The sequence below is a fragment of the Oncorhynchus mykiss genome, chromosome 16, assembly GCF_013265735.2.
Source record: "Oncorhynchus mykiss isolate Arlee chromosome 16, USDA_OmykA_1.1, whole genome shotgun sequence".
NCBI classification, from domain to species: Eukaryota; Metazoa; Chordata; class Actinopteri; order Salmoniformes; family Salmonidae; genus Oncorhynchus; species Oncorhynchus mykiss.
Genome location: NC_048580.1, coordinates 46317487 through 46338307, shown reverse-complemented (window position 1 = coordinate 46338307; position 20821 = coordinate 46317487). Strand labels below are relative to the sequence as shown.

Below are 20821 nucleotides of genomic sequence, written 5' to 3'. Positions count from 1 at the left end.
GAAATCCACTGCATAGTCTGCCACACTGCGGGAGTCTGGGAAGTTACCCTCGTGGTAGGCTGCCTAACAGACAACCCGTGGAATTGCTCCAGCAATGTGTTCACCGCTCAGTCATGAAGCTACTCCCCGTGCCTTCCAATGGTGGCTCCTTGGGAGGAGATGGTGTTGCGGAGCTGGTCCGAGTCTGCTGGGTCAGTCATGGCAAGTTCGTACTATCACGTTTCAGGGAAGACCCAGATGCAGACAATGTCAAAGTAACAAAAGTTTATTACTAGAACAAGGGGCAGGCCAATAATACAGATCAGAGTCCAAAAGGTACAGAATGGCAGGCAGACTCAGGGTCAGGCCAGGCAGAGGTTAATAATCCAGGGTGGTGTGACAAGGTACAGAAACGGCAGGCAGGCTCAGTGACAGGGCAGGCAGAGGTCAATAATCCAGGCAGAAGGTGGACTTTGTAGTGTTTATTACATTACTTATCAACTGCACAGCGCACACAGAGTGGAAATCTGAGAAAATAGGTATCATTGTGAGTGCGGTTGATTGTTTTTTGGGATTTTACAGCAGAGGCATTACAAAGAATTCTGTCGATGAATGCTCCGTCCTCACAGGCAGCTAAGCCTGTTTAGGGATGTGATTTGAACTGTTACTGAAGAAGTGAGATGTTTCCCCCTCCCCCTCAGTGGGATATTTTGGGGTTCAATAGACCGTACAATAGGTGGCGGCAATAGACCAATAGGTGTAATCTGCCATAAAACCGTAAAGAAGAAGAAGTGGGAGCCATAGCCTGTTGTGTATACTCCAAGCCTGTAGGTGGCAGCAACGTTAATGTTCAGCTACCTTCTAACCGTACAACAAGAGCCAAGAGGAAGGAACAAGGCACGTAAGAATTAAAACGCCGGTGAACGGCGAGAAAGTTTGGTGTATCCACAAGTTTTAACCTTTTTGTAATTTGATTCAACCAGTGGAAGACTAAGAAAATGTAAGTTCAAAAGCGTGTTTCACGGAAATTGATAATGCACAGTAGAACTACCCAGCGAAAATGAATAGTGTATCTAGTGTTAGCGATGATGTCGTAGTTGAAGGATAGGTGTGTTTGATAGCTAACAGCTAGCTCTCGTATTGTTAGGTTAGCTGTTCCGGATTAGCTCAATATTAGCTAAGCTGGTCAACTCTGTATAACGTGATGCTAATATTATATGACTAACGTTAGCTGGCACCGATCACTGTCAACTACGTCAAAGTTTATGATGGTTAACACGGCAATTTAGCTAATAGGGCGTAAAGTTAGCAAACGTTAGCTAAAACGTTGACTAACTACTAGTAGCTGTCTAGCCATAAAGAACATTGATCGTGCGTGTCTTAGCTAGCTAACTAAGATGTAAATGAGCTAGATGTTTCTTTGTTTGTCCCTTCTTCCCTAAAACGTTTATATTATTCTCATGTACCAAGCTAGAAGATGGCTGTGAACGTTTACTCCACATCTGTGACCGGCGACAACCTTAGTCGCCATGATATGCTTTCTTGGATCAACGAGTCTGTACAGATGAACTACGCCAAGATTGAGCAGTTGTGCTCAGGTCAGTAAGAAATCACGTTAGCTAGCTAATTTAGCTGATCTAGATCAAACCAGAAATATGTCCATCGGCATAGCTAACTAGCCTGTGATAGCCGTTCCGATGGTTCATTCAAAGCGTGGTAACGTTATTTTCGACAAACGGTTTATTTGGAGATGCATACCTTGTCTTTTAAACTCCTGTTTCCAGTTGCAGGTGGAACTCAAAAAAATAATATAAAGAAAAAATATAATTTCTGACTCAATACAGAAAGTGCATTTAATATTTTTCTGAATATTAAATTGCAAGTTCCACCCGCAACTGCAAAATAACGTTTATAAGACACCTGTGGCATCAGAATCGAGAACCAAGAAAGTATCACCAGGAAAAGGTTGGAAAAGTTTGTTTTTTTAGATCGTATTGTCAATGCATCCTTTGCTCAATCAATTATTACATATATCTATAACGAGTCTGGACTATGCTCAATTACAACATAACTATAATGAGTCTGTTCTACTTTTGCTATGTGCAGAAGATTCAAGCCCGCTCGGCAACTAACTACAACACCATCAGCCTGTATGTGTAGTCCTATACCATGCATTCGAAAGTATTCAGACCCCTTGACCTTTTCCAAAAAAATTTATGTTACAGCCTTATTCTAAAAGGTATTAACATCTCATCAAAATAACCAGAATGACAAAGCAGAAACGTGTTTAGAAATTTTTGCTAATTCATATTAAAAAATGAAATTACATTTACACAAGAATTCAGACCGATTACTCAGTACTTTGTTGAAGCACCTTTAGCAGCGATTAAAGCTTCATGTTCTTGGGTGTGCCACTACAAGCTTGGCACAGCTTTATTTGGGTAGTTTATCCCATTCTTCTCTGCAGATTCTCTCAAGTTCTGTCAGGTTGGATGGAGTGTGTTGCTGCACAGCTATTTTCAGGTCTCTCCAGTGAGGTTAGATAGGGTTCAAATCTGGGCTCTGGCTGGGCCCCTCAAGGACATTCAGAGACTTGTCCCAAAGCCATTCCTGCGTTGTCTTGGCTGTGTGCTTAGGGTCGTTGTCCAGTCGGAAGGGGAACCTTCGTCCAGGTTTCCTCCAGATGTGATGCTTGGCATTCAGGCCAAAGAGTTCAATCTTGGTTTCAGAGTCCTTTAGGTGCCCTTTGGCAAACTCCAAGTGAGCTGTCATTTGCCTTTTACTCCACCATAAAGGCCTGATTGGTAGAGTGCTGCAGAGATGGTTGTCCTTCTGGAAGGTTCTCCCATCTCCACAGAGGAACTGGAGCTCTGTCAGTGACCATCTGGTTCTTGGTCACCTCCATGACCAATAATGGGGTATTGTGTGTAGATTGAGAAGGCTGTAATGTAAGAAAATGTGGAAAAAGTCGAGGGGTCTGAGTACTTTCCGAATGCACAGTATATTTATCTACCGCCATCTTAGAAACTACTCCCCGTACATGGAAATTGTGCTCCCCACAGATAAGTGGCTTTGGCTGTCATAGGACATTTAGGCAAGAGGTAATGTCAGGAGCAGAGGAACAAGTACCCCATTTCTATACTTGAGTAAAAATAAAGATGCTTTAATAGAAAATGATTACAATAAGTGTCACCCAGTAAAATACTACTTGAGTAAGTCATAAATTATTTGGTATTAAGTATCAATTGTGATTGCTAAAATATACTTATGTATCAAAAGTATGGATAATTTCAAATTCCTTATTAAGCAAACCAGACGGCACCCCCCAAAACTGACTAAAGTAGTACTTTAAAGTAGTTTTACTTAAGTACTTTACACTGATTATAGCCTATAAAAGTTGAGACATGATTAGCTGGTAATTTAATAAATGATTTATCACATTCACACAGGTGCCGCTTACTGTCAGTTCATGGACATGCTTTTCCCTGGATGCATCCCTTTGAAGAAGGTAAAATTTCAGGCAAAACTAGAGACTGAGTTCCTCCACAACTTCAAACTTCTGCAGACCAGTTTTAAGAAGATTGGGGTTGACAAGGTGAGTGTTTCCGAGTGTCTCAGTGTGTACTTTCAGCTATTGCAGTATTCCTAAAAGATCACATTACTGCCATTTTTGCCATTGAGATTGACACGTTTTAAACAATTTCCAGATCATTCCTGTGGATAAATTGATAAAAGGCAAGTTCCAGGACAACTTTGAGTTTGTGCAGTGGTTCAAGAAATTATTTGATGCCAACTACGATGGAAAGGAGTATGACCCACTCGGTGCTCGCCAGGGCCAGGACACTGCTCCTACGCCCAACCCAGGGCAGGTCGCATCCAAGCCAAGAAAGCCCACCACTGGTGAGGAAGAAAAATGTATAATTTCTAACATGTTGATGAATATAACATAAATACCTAATTGAAAATATAGCTACACGCAACAACGGAGGGGGGGGCGTCTAATCCAAGTTACTCTCAGTCAGCCGGTGGAACATAAATTGTTCCCGTCTTTGATGCTTGATCCCTTAAATGCACACTGTATGCATCTCTATTTCAGTACAGTTCCACAGCTCCCCGCCTCTTATCAGACCAGCGGCGAGAGTCGGTAAGGTGGTTTAATGGTCGAACGGGGATCTCCAATGGGCACCTATGGTGGGCTTTCACAGTCATGGTCACACTGTGGAAATAACTTTTTTTTTGTTGTTGTAAGGCTAGGTCATAGATACCCTACTAAATTAAGAGAGGCTATGTCATAAACATCAAAGTTCCAGAATGGGCTGAAAATGGCAGCCATGTTGGTCAGGGAGATATCCAAACCAGTCTAATTGGAAGGACGGGCAGTAGAGGCATAATCCTGATTATACTTATGCAGGAAAATAAAAGGAGTGATATATCATCAGCTGTTAGTGGTCTCAGATGATCCCGCATGTGAAAAATCCGGATGTGGTCCTGGCCTGGTTACGCGTGCTCTGCGGTTGTGAGTCCTATTGGACATACTGCTAAATTCTCTAAAATGACATTGGAGGTGGGTTATGGTACTGAAATGAACATTAAATTCTCTGGCAACAGCTCTGGTGGACAATCCTGCAGTCAGCATGCCAATTGCACTTTCCTTCAACTTGAGACATCTGTGGTGTATTTTAGAGTGGCCTTTTGATATCTCCATCACCGGGTGCAACTGTGTAATGATCATGCTGTTTAATCTGCTTCTTGATATGCCACACCTGTTAGGTAGATGGATTATCTTGGCAAAAGAGAAATGTAAAGACATTTGTACACAACATTTGAGAGAAATAAGCTTTTTGTGTGTATGGAACATTTCTGGGAACATTTCTGGGATGTGTTGCGTTTTATATTTTTATTCAGTGTATGTGACACAGTATCAATAGTTGTTGCATTTCCAACTATGTCTAAGTCCTATCATCAACTGATTTCAACCAGTGTATGGCTGTGTAGGGAGGGTCCTATAAAATCAGAGTTAAATCCACGTTGCGGAGAAAGTGGACAGAATCCAGACATTAAAACGGAATTCAATATTCCAAAATCTATTGAACTTAGTAGGAAATCAACTAAATGTATTAATTTGCCCAAGATTATCATAAGACATGAATAAAATGCATTAGTGATTTCGTATTTTGCCATTTGTCTACCACTTTGTGTAGCCGTTAGCGATGATGCTAATGTAATGTCAACCATGTTCTGGTAGATGGAAAGGCTTTCCCCAAACATTTTATTGGTTAACTGTTAACTACAAAGTGGCCTATGCCTACCTGGCAGAATATGATTATTTGCACCAATCCAGTGGCCATTTGTTTAGCAAACTCTAATCACATGAGCGCTACAGAAACATTGCTAACCAAACAATGATCTCTGGCTGTTGCACAGTTGAATTAAATGGCAACTACACTATATGTCTTAGTGGTCTCCTGATGTGGTTTAAGCATTGCTGTTAACTTAGGAAAAACTAAATTGGATGGTTTATTAAAAAAGCAACGTTGAGAGCTAAAACTAGGAAAAATGGAAACCTGGTTAAAAAAAACTAAACGGAATCAGGCAAATGAAACAGATTTTAACGGGCTCTAGTTGTGCATTGACTGTTTGTTTGAATGGCATATTGACAGTTAATTAGAAAAATGTATGGAATCATTCCTCTAAAACTGTCTGGCTAACAGACAGAGTGTGAATGCATTCTTCAAATTCATTATTTTACTCTTATCACAGCACTGGAAAACCATTTAAGTCATGATGAGACAGTGGATTGTCCAGTCAGATGGAACAGAGTAACTAGGCATTTTAAGGTCATAGATTTAGCCGGTGGTAACTTGTGGAATAGACACCAGCTGGAATGCGGTTTTAACCAATCAGGATTAGACCCACCCGTTGTATAAAGTTGACTGACCCCCCCCATTCCAGTATTCTATAGGCTAGGAACTGGAGTCAGTGGGTATAAATGTGCAATTGTGTGTCTAAGGTTGAGTGCATGGACACAGTCCACTGTTATTATTCTGTCCTAGTTTGCCAACTTGTGATTTGTGTTGGATCCAGCTCCCACGAGGTCTACAACGGCAGTAACCAAACCCCCGCCCAGGTCAGCAGGGAGTGCTTTGCGGAGGCCCGGAGGGGCAGAGGACGTGGAGAGGGTGGAGCTAGCCCAGGAGGTATGTTCTTTCGGAGGGTCACTGCTAAAATGAGTTGTTGTGATGAGACGCAATGAGATTTCCCCTCAATCTCCTGTATGGCTTTTGTGTGCTCGGTCAACAGTTTATTGAAATTGAAGCTTGTTTAGTTGTAACATGAGTCATGACAGCCCCGCCCGGTCGTTCTCCTGTCACTTTTTATGTATTCTCTCGCCTCAGGTCAGTTCCCTGAAGGCCACTGTCCAGGACATGGAGAAAGAGAGAGACTTTTATTTTGGAAAGCTGAGGTCCATTGAGGTCATCTGCCAAGAAGTGGATGGCGAGGCAGATACGACGATGCAGAAGATTATGGATGTTCTATACGCCACTGATGTGAGTGAAACTTCACAGGAATACTCTGACCGACACATCTGAGAGACTCCGTCTTCTGCATTTCTATACATGTTTCATAACAGATCCATTATCTGTAGTAGGAAACCAATGCAGCGTTGTATTTGAATATTGAAATGCACATTTTGTTTCCTGCGAACAGGAGGGGTTTGTTATTCCTGATGCTGAAGGAGAAGAACCAGAAGAGTTCTGATGAAAATGGACACAACTGCAGTTCATACCTTAATCACACGCTTTTCAATACACACACACACAAGTTTGCATGTGCAACGTTCATACGCACTCTTTGGGTCTAATGAACATGCACTTACTCACACTGTGGATTAAGTTGTCTCTGGATTATACACTGCCTGCCACCTTGGTCCAAGTCTTTATTGGACCAAGTGTTTTTTTGTTTTTTCTGGACCATAAAATACATTTCAGAGACCCTGCTGATCCAGCCACCAGAGAAGAAGAACCCTGGATAAAATTCCAATGGGTCCTTATTTTCTGGGGGTTTTCTGCCTTGTTCTTATTCTGGCCTTTTCTGTGCCTTTCAATTTAGGCCTGTTACTTTTGAAATATGTTCAGGTTGTCTTTTTATTCCTTATATATTTCCAATTGACCTAAACAGTACTGTACTAGATTATTTTGATATGATATTTGCAAATATGAGTAATTCTTAAATATATATATGAATGTTTACTCTGCCAATTGAAATGATTGTAATTTTTATGGTATGTTTACACACATTCATTATATACTTAAGAGTTAAACATTTGTGGTTTAGGCGATCAGCATTTGTATTTAGTTTTTTTTTTATCTCCGCAGGTATTCATCACATTACTTTTTTGATTTTTCAATGAAATTAAGTGTTTTTATTGAGCACCTTAAATAAAAAAAGACTGTACTTCTTACTTAAAAGCAAAATTATAAGACTCATTCTGCCATTTGTGTATTGTATGTAGGCTAGAGTTGCACTCCACTTACCTATGTTCTGATTTACTTCCTCATGTAAGCCAAAGACAGGATGTATGGTTGCCAGTCCACACAGTGAAGAAATACATCCTTCGAGTCTACAGTTAGAGCAGAACTATACACTCTTAGTAGAGGAACTGAGAGCTCTATTCGTAGGAAGTCTGCTTGTGAACTTAGTAGCAATATAAGGCTTCTACAGGCATCACTTTTCTTAAAAAATTAAGGTTTGATTGGAAAAACTAGATGTGTTTATAGGTTGAAGAAATAGCTTGTTTTAACTTCTGTGATGTTATTAACTGAAAATGAATTAGAATGTGTATATTTATGTGCTCGTTAAAATGTCCTGACATACATTTGCATTGCTATTGGCAGTTGGTTCTAACTGCAGTTACCCAAGGCCCGGTGGGCCTCATTCACCTGCAGTAAACCCAAATCAGAACAGTGACATAAATGTAAACCTGCCCAGAGTAAAGGGCCATAAATAAAAACAAATGTCTAGAAACCCACTGCGCCATAGACGTGGGTGACAGGGTGTACTTGTCATACTGGGTGGTGTCAATTCTGCCACCGGTCGGCAACATGGCAGCCCTTTGTGTGGGCTGGGTGCTGTTCCTGATCGGGCTCCCTGCCTGCACCCTGGGGGTTCGCAATAGGGAGCACCTGCCTTGTGGGTACCACTGTGAGTGTCTTGATTCTGTATGTCCCGTTGAGCCAGCTCCATCTGCGTCTTCATGTTGCCCTCTCCCTACGCTGTTGGCACCAGGGGCTTCCTGATGACTGCTCTCCTCATTCTGAGCTGGGCTGTGTCATTTTCTCTGATCAGAATATACAGGTCCTCGTCTAGATCTTCCATGTGGGGTTTTCCTCTGTCTCTCACTGACCCCCATCCTTGCATGTTGATCTGGCATCCGGTTTCTGCTTCCAGTGACTTGGCCCCACTAATCTGCCTATATAAGTTATAATCGGGCTAGTCTTTTACAGGCACAAAGCTTCTCCTGCAGGTGAATGAGGCCCACCGGGCCTTGGGTAACTGCAGAGGTTGTTTGTCTACAACATGTCGTTGGACATGTTATCCTGCATTCTATTGATCTCTTCATCCATAAGCTTCTCTGTGTCTGTCAAGATGCAAAACAGATTTGGATAACTGGTCATAATCTTTTCAGGTAACGATTGTGTCAAATAGGCAGGACTCTGTCTCCCCTTCTGTCTCCCTAGTGTCATCTTTCTGTCATCAAGAGTGCAAGGTCTTTTTTTATCAACAGAAAAAAAGCTTGGAAATCTGGTCAGAATCTGGTTAAGTTTGATCTCCATAGTTATCAATGATTTATGTTAGGACCATCTCTCTCACATTGTGACATCACCAAAAGAGCATTGTTCTTCTGTGAGCATTTGTGCCTGTGTTAAAGGTGGAAAGCCATGACCAGTGTGAGCTTGTGGACTGTCACAGAGGAACTGTGAAGATGGCCAGCCTTACAAGGTCAGACAGTAATATCAATATAAAGCTAGTTCACATTGGGACTTTAAATGTGTATGATCACAAAATCACATTTTGAATTGCTGGGTGTTCATTGTATCCATTGCCCGTGTTATCACAGTTCCACCTCCGATGACAAGCAGAAACACACCACAGCTCCGGTAAATCCAGAACAAAATGCATCTGCACACTGTTATGCTCCTCCAAAGTGCTCTGTTTTATTTACACAGACATTTCCATTCAAATTGCCTGGGTTTTTGCTGCCTTGTCACCCACATTTTCTATGCAGTTTTTAATGAATCTTGCCCTCCTAAGACATTTTCAAGTGAGAGATGGTTCACGTTGGTTTTAATATCAAATGTGGAGTTAAGTATGACTGAGGTGCTCCATATCCTCCCTCCGCAGGGTATTTCAGGGGAGGCGGAGCGTTCAGGGAAGAGCAGTGACACCGCGGAGGAGGACATGCCAGCTGAGGGGGGAGTGGAGAATCAGATCAACGAACAGCACCTTCGCCGCATTGAACGCATGTTCAGAGAGGCTGACACGGATGGAGGGGGGGGTGAGTGACCCGAACACATAACACCTCCCCATAACTAATAGTATACCACAGTATCATTTTTAGCCCAACCCAGTATCATTTTTAGCCCCTAGTGGATCCCTGCCAGTTTCACCAACCAGCTGCACATTTCTACTTAGTGTTGTCATACAAACACACACGGGTCGTTCCATGAAGTTAGTCCCATTTGATATTTTAAGTTTAAAAGCTAAAGTGCCAAAATTCTGTATTGTTGGGTTTAGAGCTTGCAAATAAGGTATTTTACTGTACTTGTTGTGCATGTGACATTAAAACTTGAAAATTCTGTATTTTGGCTACTTCCTCTATGCACCCTCCGTGACTTTTAACCCCAAAAATTCCCCCAAGTTTTCACCATCATTGTAAAGCCCTCGTTATTTTGTTTCTTTGACAAAGTCATTTCTGCAGATGATTATTTATTTTTTTGTGATATATTTCGTAGTGATTCATTATGAGGGAAAATAACAAAAACAACCCCGTCCCTCAATTTAAGGTTGATCCCGTTACGTGAACTGAACTCTTGTTTGAGCATGGTGAAACTATTCCTTTTTAAATATTTTTTTCCAAAAGAAACATTGAACATCTAACGGTAAAATCACAGTGATAAAAGCAGGTGAGCTGGTTCTATCCCCATTAAAAAACTGCAAACCTGACTCTCCACCCTATGGCAAAATGTGTGGAATCGCAGGAAATTAGTCATAGAATTGCAAAATCTTTTCTCCACCCCATGGAAAAATGTTTAGATTGCAGCAAGCTTACTGTAAAACAACATTTTCTCTATGCCCCATGGCAAAATGTGTAGAATTGCATGAAATGTACTTCAAAACTAAACATGTTTTGCTCTTGCAAGGTGGGGGGGGGTGGCTCCCTAACAAAATGTTGCTAAGGGCCCTGAATAGGCTAGTGCCAGCTCTGACTGCATGTGTGGGTATGGATGTGGGTACGCAGACCCGCGAGCCACTGTGGCCCCTCATGATTTTTTGTGGACCCCACCCCAATCTAAGTTGCCCATCCCTGCCATACATACAGGCTAGAAATATTTTAACAATTTCAACTTTTTTTGTGAAGCTTGCATTCAATTGCCTGTCCCTGTTGCACACGACAAGCTTCCATTCCTCCTGTAACAAGGTGATTTATAGCTGATTTAAGATGAAATCGTCAACCCTGTTGAGGTCAACCCTGTTACTTTATTTGGCACATAATAGGCACTTACTATAGTGATTTTGGGGTGGGAAATTGGGTTTTAATTGGTTGAACATGTGTTCTTTATCACAGAATGTGAATAATAAAATAAAACATCATCAAGTTACACTATCCAAAAGGGACACATTTTCTTAAACAATGTGCCATTCTCTCTGTCAGGGTTGGATATGGCTCAGTTCCGAGATGCGATGAAGAAGATCATGGGCGATGTGGATGACGAGGATGTGGACATTATCTTTATGAAGGTGGACACCAACTGTGACGGCAGAATGGACTGGGTGAGAGAGCAAAACGACAATGAACAGGAGTGCTGTTTTGTCGTCAGTTGACCAACTCTGGTGTGTGACAAACACGTAAACACATTTAAATTCTTACTCTTACAAACAACAACTTTGTGTGGTTTCAGGTTGAATATCTGAACTACATGCTTTTAGAGTACAGAGAGAAAGACTCTTTGCAGCAGCAAAACAGGCCAATCTACTTTCCCAAACCACTCAAGATTGTGCCTGTGTAAGTGGTATTTCATTGGCTATGTTCTACAGGTTCCTAAGTAGTATATGTGCAGTGTATGCATCCTTTAATCTTTCTGTGTCTCTGCCTGTGTAGTGCACACTGTGAGACCATTGTCCGGCTCCAGTTCTACCCATTCCAGCCTCCAGCCGGGGAGAAAAAGACAGACTCTGGGGAGCATGGCAGGGCCTCGGGGGGTTCTAAGGGCCGCGCCCACAGTGGACGCTACCTGTCAATCAGCCGTGATGGCGTTCTCAACTACTGGAGCGAGAGGTTCAAGCTGCTGCGCACTGTCAATGTGCGTATCAGCCATGTTCAAGCATTATATCACAAATAATCAATCAATTCATCTATTACAATTGAATTGAATAGCAATTCATATGTTTTCCCCAGACAATAATGTTTGATATGATGTGAAAACTCTGAAGTAATACATGATGTTGACATAGATGGAAAAAAGACAGTTGTGAAACTATGTAATAGAACATCCCACCAGCAGGTATGCTTCATGTCATGCTTGTGGACCAGTAGGTATGCTTCATGTCATACTTGTGGACCAGCAGGTATGCTTCATGTCATACTTGTGGACCAGCAGGTATGCTTCATGTCATGCTTGTGGACCAGTAGGTATGCTTCATGTCATACTTGTGGACCAGCAGGTATGCTTCATGTCATACTTGTGGACCAGCAGGTATGCTTCATGTCGTACTTGTGGACCAGTAGGTATGCTTCATGTCATACTTGTGGACAGCAGGTATGCTTCATGTCATGCTTGTGGACAGCAGGTATGCTTCATGTCATGCTTGTGGACAGCAGGTATGCTTCATGTCATACTTGTGGACCTGTAGGTACGCTTCATGTCATGCTTGTGGACCAGTAGGTATGCTTCATGTCATGCTTGTGGACCAGTAGGTATGCTTCATGTCATGCTTGTGGACAGCAGGTATGCTTCATGTCATGCTTGTGGACAGCAGGTATGCTTCATGTCATGCTTGTGGACCAATAGGTATGCTTTATGTCGTGCTTGTGGACCAGTAGGTATGCTTCATGTCATGCTTGTGGACCAATAGGTATGCTTTATGTCGTGCTTGTGGACAGTAGGTATGCTTCATGTCATGCTTGTGGACAGCAGGTATGCTTCATGTCGTGCTTGTGGACCAGCAGGTAAGCTTCATGTCGTGCTTGTGGACAGCAGGTATGCTTCATGTCGTGCTTGTGGACAGCAGGTATGCTTCATGTCGTGCTTGTAGACAGCAGGTATGCTTCATGTCATGCTTGTGGACCAGTAGGTATGCTTCATGTCATGCTTGTGGACCAATAGGTATGCTTTATGTCGTGCTTGTGGACAGCAGGTATGCTTCATGTCATGCTTGTGGACCAATAGGTATGCTTTATGTCGTGCTTGTGGACAGCAGGTATGCTTCATGTCATGCTTGTGGACCAATAGGTATGCTTTATGTCGTGCTTGTGGACAGTAGGTATGCTTCATGTCATGCTTGTGGACAGCAGGTATGCTTCATGTCGTGCTTGTGGACCAGCAGGTAAGCTTCATGTCGTGCTTGTGGACAGCAGGTATGCTTCATGTCGTGCTTGTAGACAGCAGGTATGCTTCATGTCGTGCTTGTAGACAGCAGGTATGCCTCATGTCGTGCTTGTGGACAGCAGGTATGCCTCATGTCGTACTTGTGGACAGCAGGTATGCTTCATGTCATGCTTGTGGACAGCAGCTATGCTTCATGTTGTGCTTGTGGACAGCAGGTATGCTTCATGTCGTGCTTGTGGACAGCAGGTATGCTTCATGTCGTGCTTGTGGACCAGTAGGTATGCTTCATGTCGTGCTTGTAGACAGCAGGTATGCCTCATGTCGTGCTTGTGGACAGCAGGTATGCCTCATGTCGTACTTGTGGACAGCAGGTATGCTTCATGTCATGCTTGTGGACAGCAGCTATGCTTCATGTTGTGCTTGTGGACAGCAGGTATGCTTCATGTCGTGCTTGTGGACAGCAAGTATGCTTCATGTCGTGCTTGTGGGATGTTCTACTCTTTATCTGTGAAACATTCGTTGCATGTTTTTCTCTGCTCTAGATAAGTCAGATGCAGCACACAGTGGCCCAGCCCGTCTGGGTGACAGACATGGCCTGCCTGAGCAACATCAACCAGCTCTCCATCTCCTCCACAGGGCGAGACGTAGGTGTGTCTGTGGGAATCTCTGTACAAACATTTGTAAACATGAAAACATCTTGTTATGCAGTGATGTTGTACAATGCAATAGCTACTGATTTATAGCTACTGTATGTTTGTTGAAGTGTTTGTACAGTGTGTTTGTTTTTCTCTCACCAGAATTCTATGACATCAGTGCCAGTAAGTGTGACATAGTGTTCTCCCTGTCGGAGCTGGAGGCCAACGTGGAGGTGATGGACTACTGGTAGGCTTTGTGTGTATTCCAAATGGCACCCTATTTCCTAGTGCACTACTATTATTATTGATTATTACTTCTGTTTAAAGGAACATAATGACTTTTGCAGACCTTTTTATGAGAATAACCTTTTTCTCTCTGCTTCCTTCCAGGACAGATGGTAAGAGAGGAGTGTACTCCATTGGGGATGCCAGTGGCACCATATACATCTTTGTCTCCTCTGATGTGGTCCATAATGGCCTGTTCAACAGTGCTGCCTTCAAGACAGGTACTGGGTGAAAACATGCAGGTGAAGATGGTAGATACACATGTTCATGCCGAAGACCAAACTCACTTCTTTGCCTCTTTTTCAGGAACAAACTATCGCATCCCCGTGTCAGCCCTGCTCAAAAACACCTCCAGCTCATTTCTCTGCTTTCGAGTCGTAAGTAGCCTATGTAACTTTTGTTTTTCCTGTTCACACTCTTTCTTCCCCTCTTTAGTTAGTTCTCTGTTTCATATCTTCCCCTTTTTTTTATGTTCCAGCCCAGCCACAATGACTGGATCCACCAGATCCGCTACATCCCAGAGTTGAATGCCATCGCCACCTGCTGTGCGGCAGACCAAACTTCCATGATCCTGACCACGCTGCCCCACTCACGCAAGTGTAAAATTCAGTACGGCCCCCTTTCACGTTTTCCACATCTTTATTTTTTTAGTGTGTTTTACAGGACTGTTTAAAGACGCACTGCAGCTATATTTGAACTTTTCGTGTTGAAAAGCAATATCCCACGTATAAGTACAGTAATATACACACACTTAAAGTTAACAAAATATGTTTTGAGCAAAGTAGTTTTTTTTGTTGACACAAACACAAACTTCAAAGATTAGGCCCTAGAAGGAGTTGGTCTGATGCGATGTCATCGGCCTCCCTCCTTGGTTGTGGGAACATCTTGTGCCATGTAATGTCATACCTAGCACCTATTAAGATGTGCCTTTTGTTCAGTAAGACAGGTGCTAAATGAGGTAAAGAAGAGGCTGGAGTGCCTCTTTAAAATGCCCTCAAATCTCTCATTTCTAATGTTCATTTCACGGATGAATATAATTCTCTTGTTTTTCTTTCTCAGAACTGCAAACTTTCACATGCAGAAGGGAATTCTGTGTTTTGACTACTCACCTGAGCTCAACGTTCTGGGTATGTGTAGAAGTAATACCCCATACAGTGCTGTTTATGATGTCTAAACCAATTACATATAAAGTCAGTTACAAAATTATTGCCACCCTTGATAAAGATTAGCAACAAATACTGTATAAAATAAATAATAAATGCTTCTCTATATTGCATGCTCCAAACATTTTAAAATTATATTATTTTATATTAAAATCGAAAGCATGTTTTGATTCCACTGGTCCTGGGGCCCTTGTTAAGGTCAACAGCATCAGGAACTTTAGGAGGCTGACACTCCCAGTAACCCCAAGCACACATCAAAATCCACAAAGAAATGGTTAATTGACTGCAAAAATCTACATTTTGCGATGGCCATTGACTTGAACCCCATTGAAAACCTGTGGTGTGAATGGAAGAGGACAGCCTATAAGCGCAGACGAAGGATATCAAGGATCTGGAAAGATTCTGTATGGAACAATGGTCTAAGATCGCTCCCAATGTGTTCTCCAATCTCATTACATTTTTTTCATGCAATATAGCTCAGTATTTACATTACTTATTTTATACAGTATTCTTTGCTGATCTTTCTGTAGCTGTCAATCTGGATATTATTATTTTGGTGCAATATCCCATGATGTGTGTTTGTCCGCGCTTGTTTTCCAATGTTCCAGTGACTGGATGCTTCGATCGGGTTGTGAGGGTCTGGAACCCCTATGTGACCAATCAGGCCACATCACAGATGAAAGGTCACTGCACCATCATCACTCACATCGCTGTCAACGGCAGAGACAACAAGATCATCAGTGTCTCCAAAGACAAGGTCAGATGTCCAGCATTATCACTACAGGGACACTCAATGTCACCCGTTGACTACTCAGATTTGTAATGCTCATTTAGACCACAAAACAGGTAAGGGTCGTTTCTTTCTGTTCCAGAATGTGCGGGTGTGGGACCTGCAGGACAGTGTCTGCCTCCAGAACATCCAATCCAGGAACGTCAACATGGGCTGCTTCCCCATCACCAGCACCTACTATAACCACACCAGTAACACCATGGTGATGGCTACGTACCTAGTGTGTGTTCGTTATTGCCTTTAACATGTGCACTCATACACACACTATTGGTTGTACAAGGTTCTTTGGTATTGCTGTGTATTTATTTCCTCATGTTTATGTTTCGCCGGGCAGATTGGAGTTCTTCGAGGGTCTATGGAGGATGCAAACTGCTCTGTACCCACAGCTACAACATCACATGAACAGCCACTCTGTGCTGCTCTCTACAACTCCAACTTCAAACAGGTTGGTGATGGTTCAATACTTGGGAGTGAGGTAAAGGTCAACTAAGGGATGATCATACAACCTATTGAAGCTAGGTAAACCCACCTTCTCTCCACTGCTCTGTGCCCAGGTGGTAAGTGGGTGCCATGCGGGCGTGGTCAGTGTGTGGGACATCCTGACGGGGGAGAAGGTAATGCAGTTCCAAACGACCCCTGAGCGACCAGTTGAAGTCACTGCCATGACATTCGACGGGCCCAAACGCCGCCTCATCACCGGGTCTAAAGACGGCACCCTGCGTCTCTGGAACTTCAACAACGGGGCTCTCCTTTCTGAACTGCCCCTGGTGGACAGCAATGAGGTACTACGTTGTATCCTGCAGGGCACTGGTCCCTAAGTGACAGACCAGACTTGTCTTTCTTACCACCAAGCAATGCCGTTCGACTACAGAAACAATACTTACTGAAATGACTTGTTGGCAGGTTACAGGGATTCTGTACATCAACGAGAGGATTTATGTTTCAGGCTGGAGCAAACGGGTCATGTGGTATCTGTGAGTGCTTCATGTTTTTACATCTTTGGACTGTATGCAACTTTTAAGCACTTTTTTGGCTGGCAATTGGTCAACTTGTGTGGCTTTTGTATGTTGTATCTGTATTATTTGTATCGTTTGTGTCTGTATGTTTACTTCTTCCCATCTGTCCGTCCGTCCGTGTGTCAGGGACAATAAGGAGGAGGATAAGATGGAGCACCGCGTGTGGAACCAGTACCACTCAGACGACATCTATTCCATGCACGCCCACGGCAGCAAGATGCTGGTGACTGCCTCCTACAGCGGTGATGTCATTGTCTGGAACATAGATTCAGGGCAAGCCTTCTGCCGTTTCAACGCTAGCGAGAGCCCACTGCCCCTCTTACCCATACGGGTGAGGCGAGACACAATGGAGCGCTGACATTTTGTTTCTCTGTTGATGTTCATGTTGAGTTTCTAATCAGGTGATAGAGAAACCAGGCCAGGTGGTGACTGTTATGAGTCCAGACGGTTTGGGGAAAGAGGATGAGGACGATGTGTGGCTCCGCTCTATGGTGGAATTTCTTGAGACCGTGAGCCAGACTCTCAACCCTCAGGCTCGTCGTCCCAGCTGTGCCAACCCTGCCCACACCAACGTCATACAGGTACACGTGTGTGTGTGTGTGTGTGTGTGTACACTGACTCTAATACGCATGTGTGAGTGTGTGGGTACTGATGTAGAGGTGTGTGTGTTTGTGTCCCTCAGCAAATCAATCAAGCCCGGCGTTGCAGTATTCCAGAGCCCCCTCCTGATCCTGTGATTCAGGGGCCTCGCGCCAACATGCGGCATGTAAAATAATGTTTCAATGCTTCATCTCTTTTTGTATGTTGACCGTTGTGTAAGGGGTTTCCATTACAGGAGGATGTTGGCACCTTCATTTGGGAGGACGGGCTCGTGGTAATGGCTGGAGCGGAATGGGTTGAATGGTATCAAATACTTCAAACACATAATTTCCATGTGTTTGATGTCGTTCCATTTATTCCGTTCCAGCCATTATTATGAGCCGTTCTCCCCTCTGCAGTCTTCTGTGGTTTCCATGTATTGATGTGTGTGTGCATGTTTCTATGCATCCCACAGGGCCGGAGGGGTAGCATCTCGGCTCCAGTCTCTGCTTTACTGCCCCAGCCGGTCACAGTCTCCATGGGTAGGCGGACGACACTGCTGCCCAGACGCAAGAGCAAAACCATCAACCTAGACGAGCTGGAGAAGCCTCGGTTTGCAGTGGAGAAAGTACTGGCTGACTGACATGTACACTGTAACCTATCTGACGGTTTAATATTGTTCACCTTGATTACCGACAGAGGATGTCAATGACTGTCTCTCCCTCTCTTTCTCTCCCTATTTCTCTTTCTGACGAGCAGGTGTTGTTTCTGGCCACCCGTGAGCGTAGCCCTGACACGGCCATCCTCCTGACCAGCTCAGCAGACGGCTACATCTACGCCTGGTCTATCGGCCGTAACGGAGGGCTGCTGGGGAAATTCCGTGCCGTGCATAACAAGGGGCCAGTCATCTGTGCCATGTTCACTGACAGACAGGACCAGATACTGCTCACTGGAGACAGCAACGGATACATCACGGTAGTACTGGAGGGTTTGGAGACCATAGAATATGTCCATGTGTTGTTTATCTATGTTGGCTAGACCAACTGATGTCTTTGAGTGAAGGGGACAGTGGTGAGAAGTGATCAGGGTGGAGACATTGGCAGGATGTTTTACAAATCGACTATGGACTGAAAGTATCTTTCTTTTCTTTTCTCTCTGTTTTTCTTTGTTCACGTCATCCCTCTACACCTGTATTTCCTTTTCCGCAGCTGTGGGACATTGAGAAGTACTGTTACCGTATGAGGGGTGGGGGGGCTGAGGAGGAATCATCCAATGAGGACTCTCTGAGGTTGCCTCAACTCATACCTCCCTACTGCAAAGTGGAGGGACCACGGAGGCTGGTGGTGGAGCAGGACAAAGAGGTAACTCAACAGCAGTAGCACACAGAACATAATGACACACCAAAATATTTGTTCAAATTACAGAGCTTTAGGGAGGAGGGCAGGTTAGGATGAATGTGTAACAGATGTGAAACTAGCTAGTGGTCATTGATGATGTCACCTTCCGTAGACGGAACAGACTCTGTCATAAATAGATTTCCCACTCATTTATATTATCCCTCTCTGACCAGATTTTGCAGGGATGGAGTGTGTCCCTGATCCCCCCTAGGCCCCTGAGTTCCTGGCGCTGCCACCTGAAAGGGATCGTTCATCTTGAGTATGTGGAGCGTTTCCGCCTCATCGTCACAGCCAGCCTGGACTGTAACGTACGTCTGTGGACCACCGCTGGCAGATACATCGGTAAGCACCACCACTACCACCACTGGAGTTACGTGTATGGTGTCATTAGTTTGAGAACGTCTTATGGTTCTATGTAATATGTTTTATCATCGGCCACAAGGGGGCAGTGTTGGTACGTTCCAACTATTGTATGTCTACTAATACTGACAACTAGTACCCGGTCTGTCGCTACATCTCAGGTACATTTGGGCAGGGCCTGTGGCGGGTGGGCGATCCCAAGGCCCTCCACACAGAGCTCCCAGTGGACCTGAAGAGGATGGGGTCATGTCAGACACTTAAAGTCCTTAATGAGGGGAAGTACCCGCACTGGAGGTGAGGGGAAAAGTCCAAATGCGCAAGCCCATCTGTCTCCATAATGTGAACTATATGGCTGATGAAAGGGACTTTCCACACACAAAAACATGCTAGTCATGCACTGTACCCATCCATGCACTGTACCCATCCATGCACTGTACCCATCCATGCACTGTACCCATCCATGCACGGTACCCATCCATGCACGGTACCCATCCATGCACTGTACCTATCCATGCACTGTACCTATCCATGCACTATTACTGAGTCTGATGTTTGTCCGGTCATGTCATCTGTCTGCATCTCTTTGATGTCCTCCTATGCCTTCTTAGCTGTGCCAAACGCATCCTGGAGGGCCTGACTGCACAGAAGAGTCAGCAGTCGACAAAGTTTGGTGGGGTCACAACGCAGCTGAGGGAACTGGTTCCTACCGACCCAAGGATCGTCAAGTACACCGACGAGCAGATTGAGAACACATGGAGACTGTGGCAGGAGAAGGGAAGGCAGGTGAGTTACAGATGCCATCCACACTCACAGTAGCCTACGCACATCAGATTAAAGTAAAGGACTGACTGCAACACACCTGTGTGGTTACTGTGCCTAACGATCGAGTGTTGCTTCAACTGTCCTTCCCTCAGACCAGCAGCATTTTAGGACGAGCATACAAACAGAAAGTGAGACATCACCTTCCGTCCTGTACCCCTGACCTCCAGACAACCTTCAGCAGTCAAGAGCAGGTAAGACTCATACCTTAAAGAGCCTACAACTAACTCTATGGGACCGTTTCCTGGCCTTAGATGTGTAATTCTCTGTCATTTTTGAGAGAGTATAAGGCACCATCTCTGTTGTTCGAAGTCAAAAGGGATAATGATGTGCCCGTTTATTTTGTTTGTTTCTCTGTAGTTGAGGGTGTATAAGGCCTTGCCCTACAGCGTTCTGCGGCCCGTCACCCTGCCCCCTGTCCCAGAGCTTCTGAAGGACCATCAACACAGGTTAAATGAGGGCACAGACACTGCCGCCAAGCAGAAGAGGAGCACTAAGCGCCGGCCCCACTCACACACACGCTACCTGGCTGCTCCTCCGTGACCAGCAACTCCCAGGTGCTAATATGACCCTCGCTGATTACATTCAGAAATAAAAATGAGTCTGGCAAGGCACTATTTTATGTGTTTGGTGTGGTTGTTTTAGACGGATCAGGTCGAGACAGTAATACAGGAAACGTGTAACGCTTTTTGTCATATGTGATGAAATGGTGAAGAGCGCATAGATTTTTTTTTATTGCACGTTTAGAAGATATTAAAAAAAAAAAAAATATCTCAAAAAATGTGGAGAGTTTGAGGGAAAAAGTCATATGTACAAGCCATGTGTGTCTAAGAGTTCTCCTGGGGTTTAGGTCTCCTCTCCATTTGAGAGAGAGTTGGAGTTTGGTTATCAGGTTTCATGTCCAGCTTTGACAGGCCTGGGACCTCCTCTCCTGCTTGGACCAGCCGGGTCACTTCGTCGAATGAGAGGGT

General features: G+C 44.0%; 2 protein-coding genes across 5 annotated transcripts; both read left to right on the top strand.

Moving 5' to 3' along the window:
* Positions 1 to 820: 820 nt before the first annotated feature.
* LOC110492745 (microtubule-associated protein RP/EB family member 1) lies at positions 821 to 7454 on the top strand. 4 transcript variants are annotated; one of them, XM_021567207.2, is made up of 8 exons: positions 821 to 979; positions 1450 to 1577; positions 3429 to 3574; positions 3687 to 3879; positions 4076 to 4123; positions 6064 to 6176; positions 6375 to 6527; positions 6688 to 7454. In XM_021567207.2, the coding sequence occupies exons 2-8, from the start codon at positions 1457 to 1459 to the stop codon at positions 6736 to 6738; spliced, it is 825 nt and encodes a 274-aa protein (XP_021422882.1). In that variant the 5' UTR covers positions 821 to 979; positions 1450 to 1456; the 3' UTR covers positions 6739 to 7454. The 4 variants fall into 4 exon arrangements, 3 of the variants coding, with proteins under 3 accessions (XP_021422882.1, XP_021422884.1, XP_021422883.1); XM_021567208.2 differs by having other exon boundaries at positions 828 to 979; positions 1454 to 1577; XM_021567209.2 differs by lacking the exon at positions 4076 to 4123.
* A 227-nt stretch (positions 7455 to 7681) lies between these two features.
* On the top strand, positions 7682 to 20464 carry LOC110492744 (WD repeat-containing protein on Y chromosome). The gene is made up of 28 exons (XM_036945814.1): positions 7682 to 8979; positions 9098 to 9137; positions 9382 to 9535; positions 10913 to 11031; positions 11160 to 11263; positions 11360 to 11561; positions 13349 to 13454; positions 13604 to 13688; positions 13832 to 13947; positions 14033 to 14103; positions 14205 to 14335; positions 14786 to 14853; positions 15498 to 15646; positions 15762 to 15899; positions 16014 to 16124; positions 16234 to 16461; positions 16583 to 16653; positions 16822 to 17026; positions 17097 to 17276; positions 17378 to 17461; positions 17750 to 17902; positions 18034 to 18249; positions 18483 to 18635; positions 18845 to 19013; positions 19193 to 19325; positions 19640 to 19814; positions 19946 to 20044; positions 20211 to 20464. Exons 1-28 carry the CDS (start codon positions 8963 to 8965, stop codon positions 20391 to 20393), a joined length of 3660 nt encoding a protein of 1219 aa, XP_036801709.1. The 5' UTR covers positions 7682 to 8962; the 3' UTR covers positions 20394 to 20464.
* The last annotated feature ends 357 nt before the right edge of the window (positions 20465 to 20821 follow it).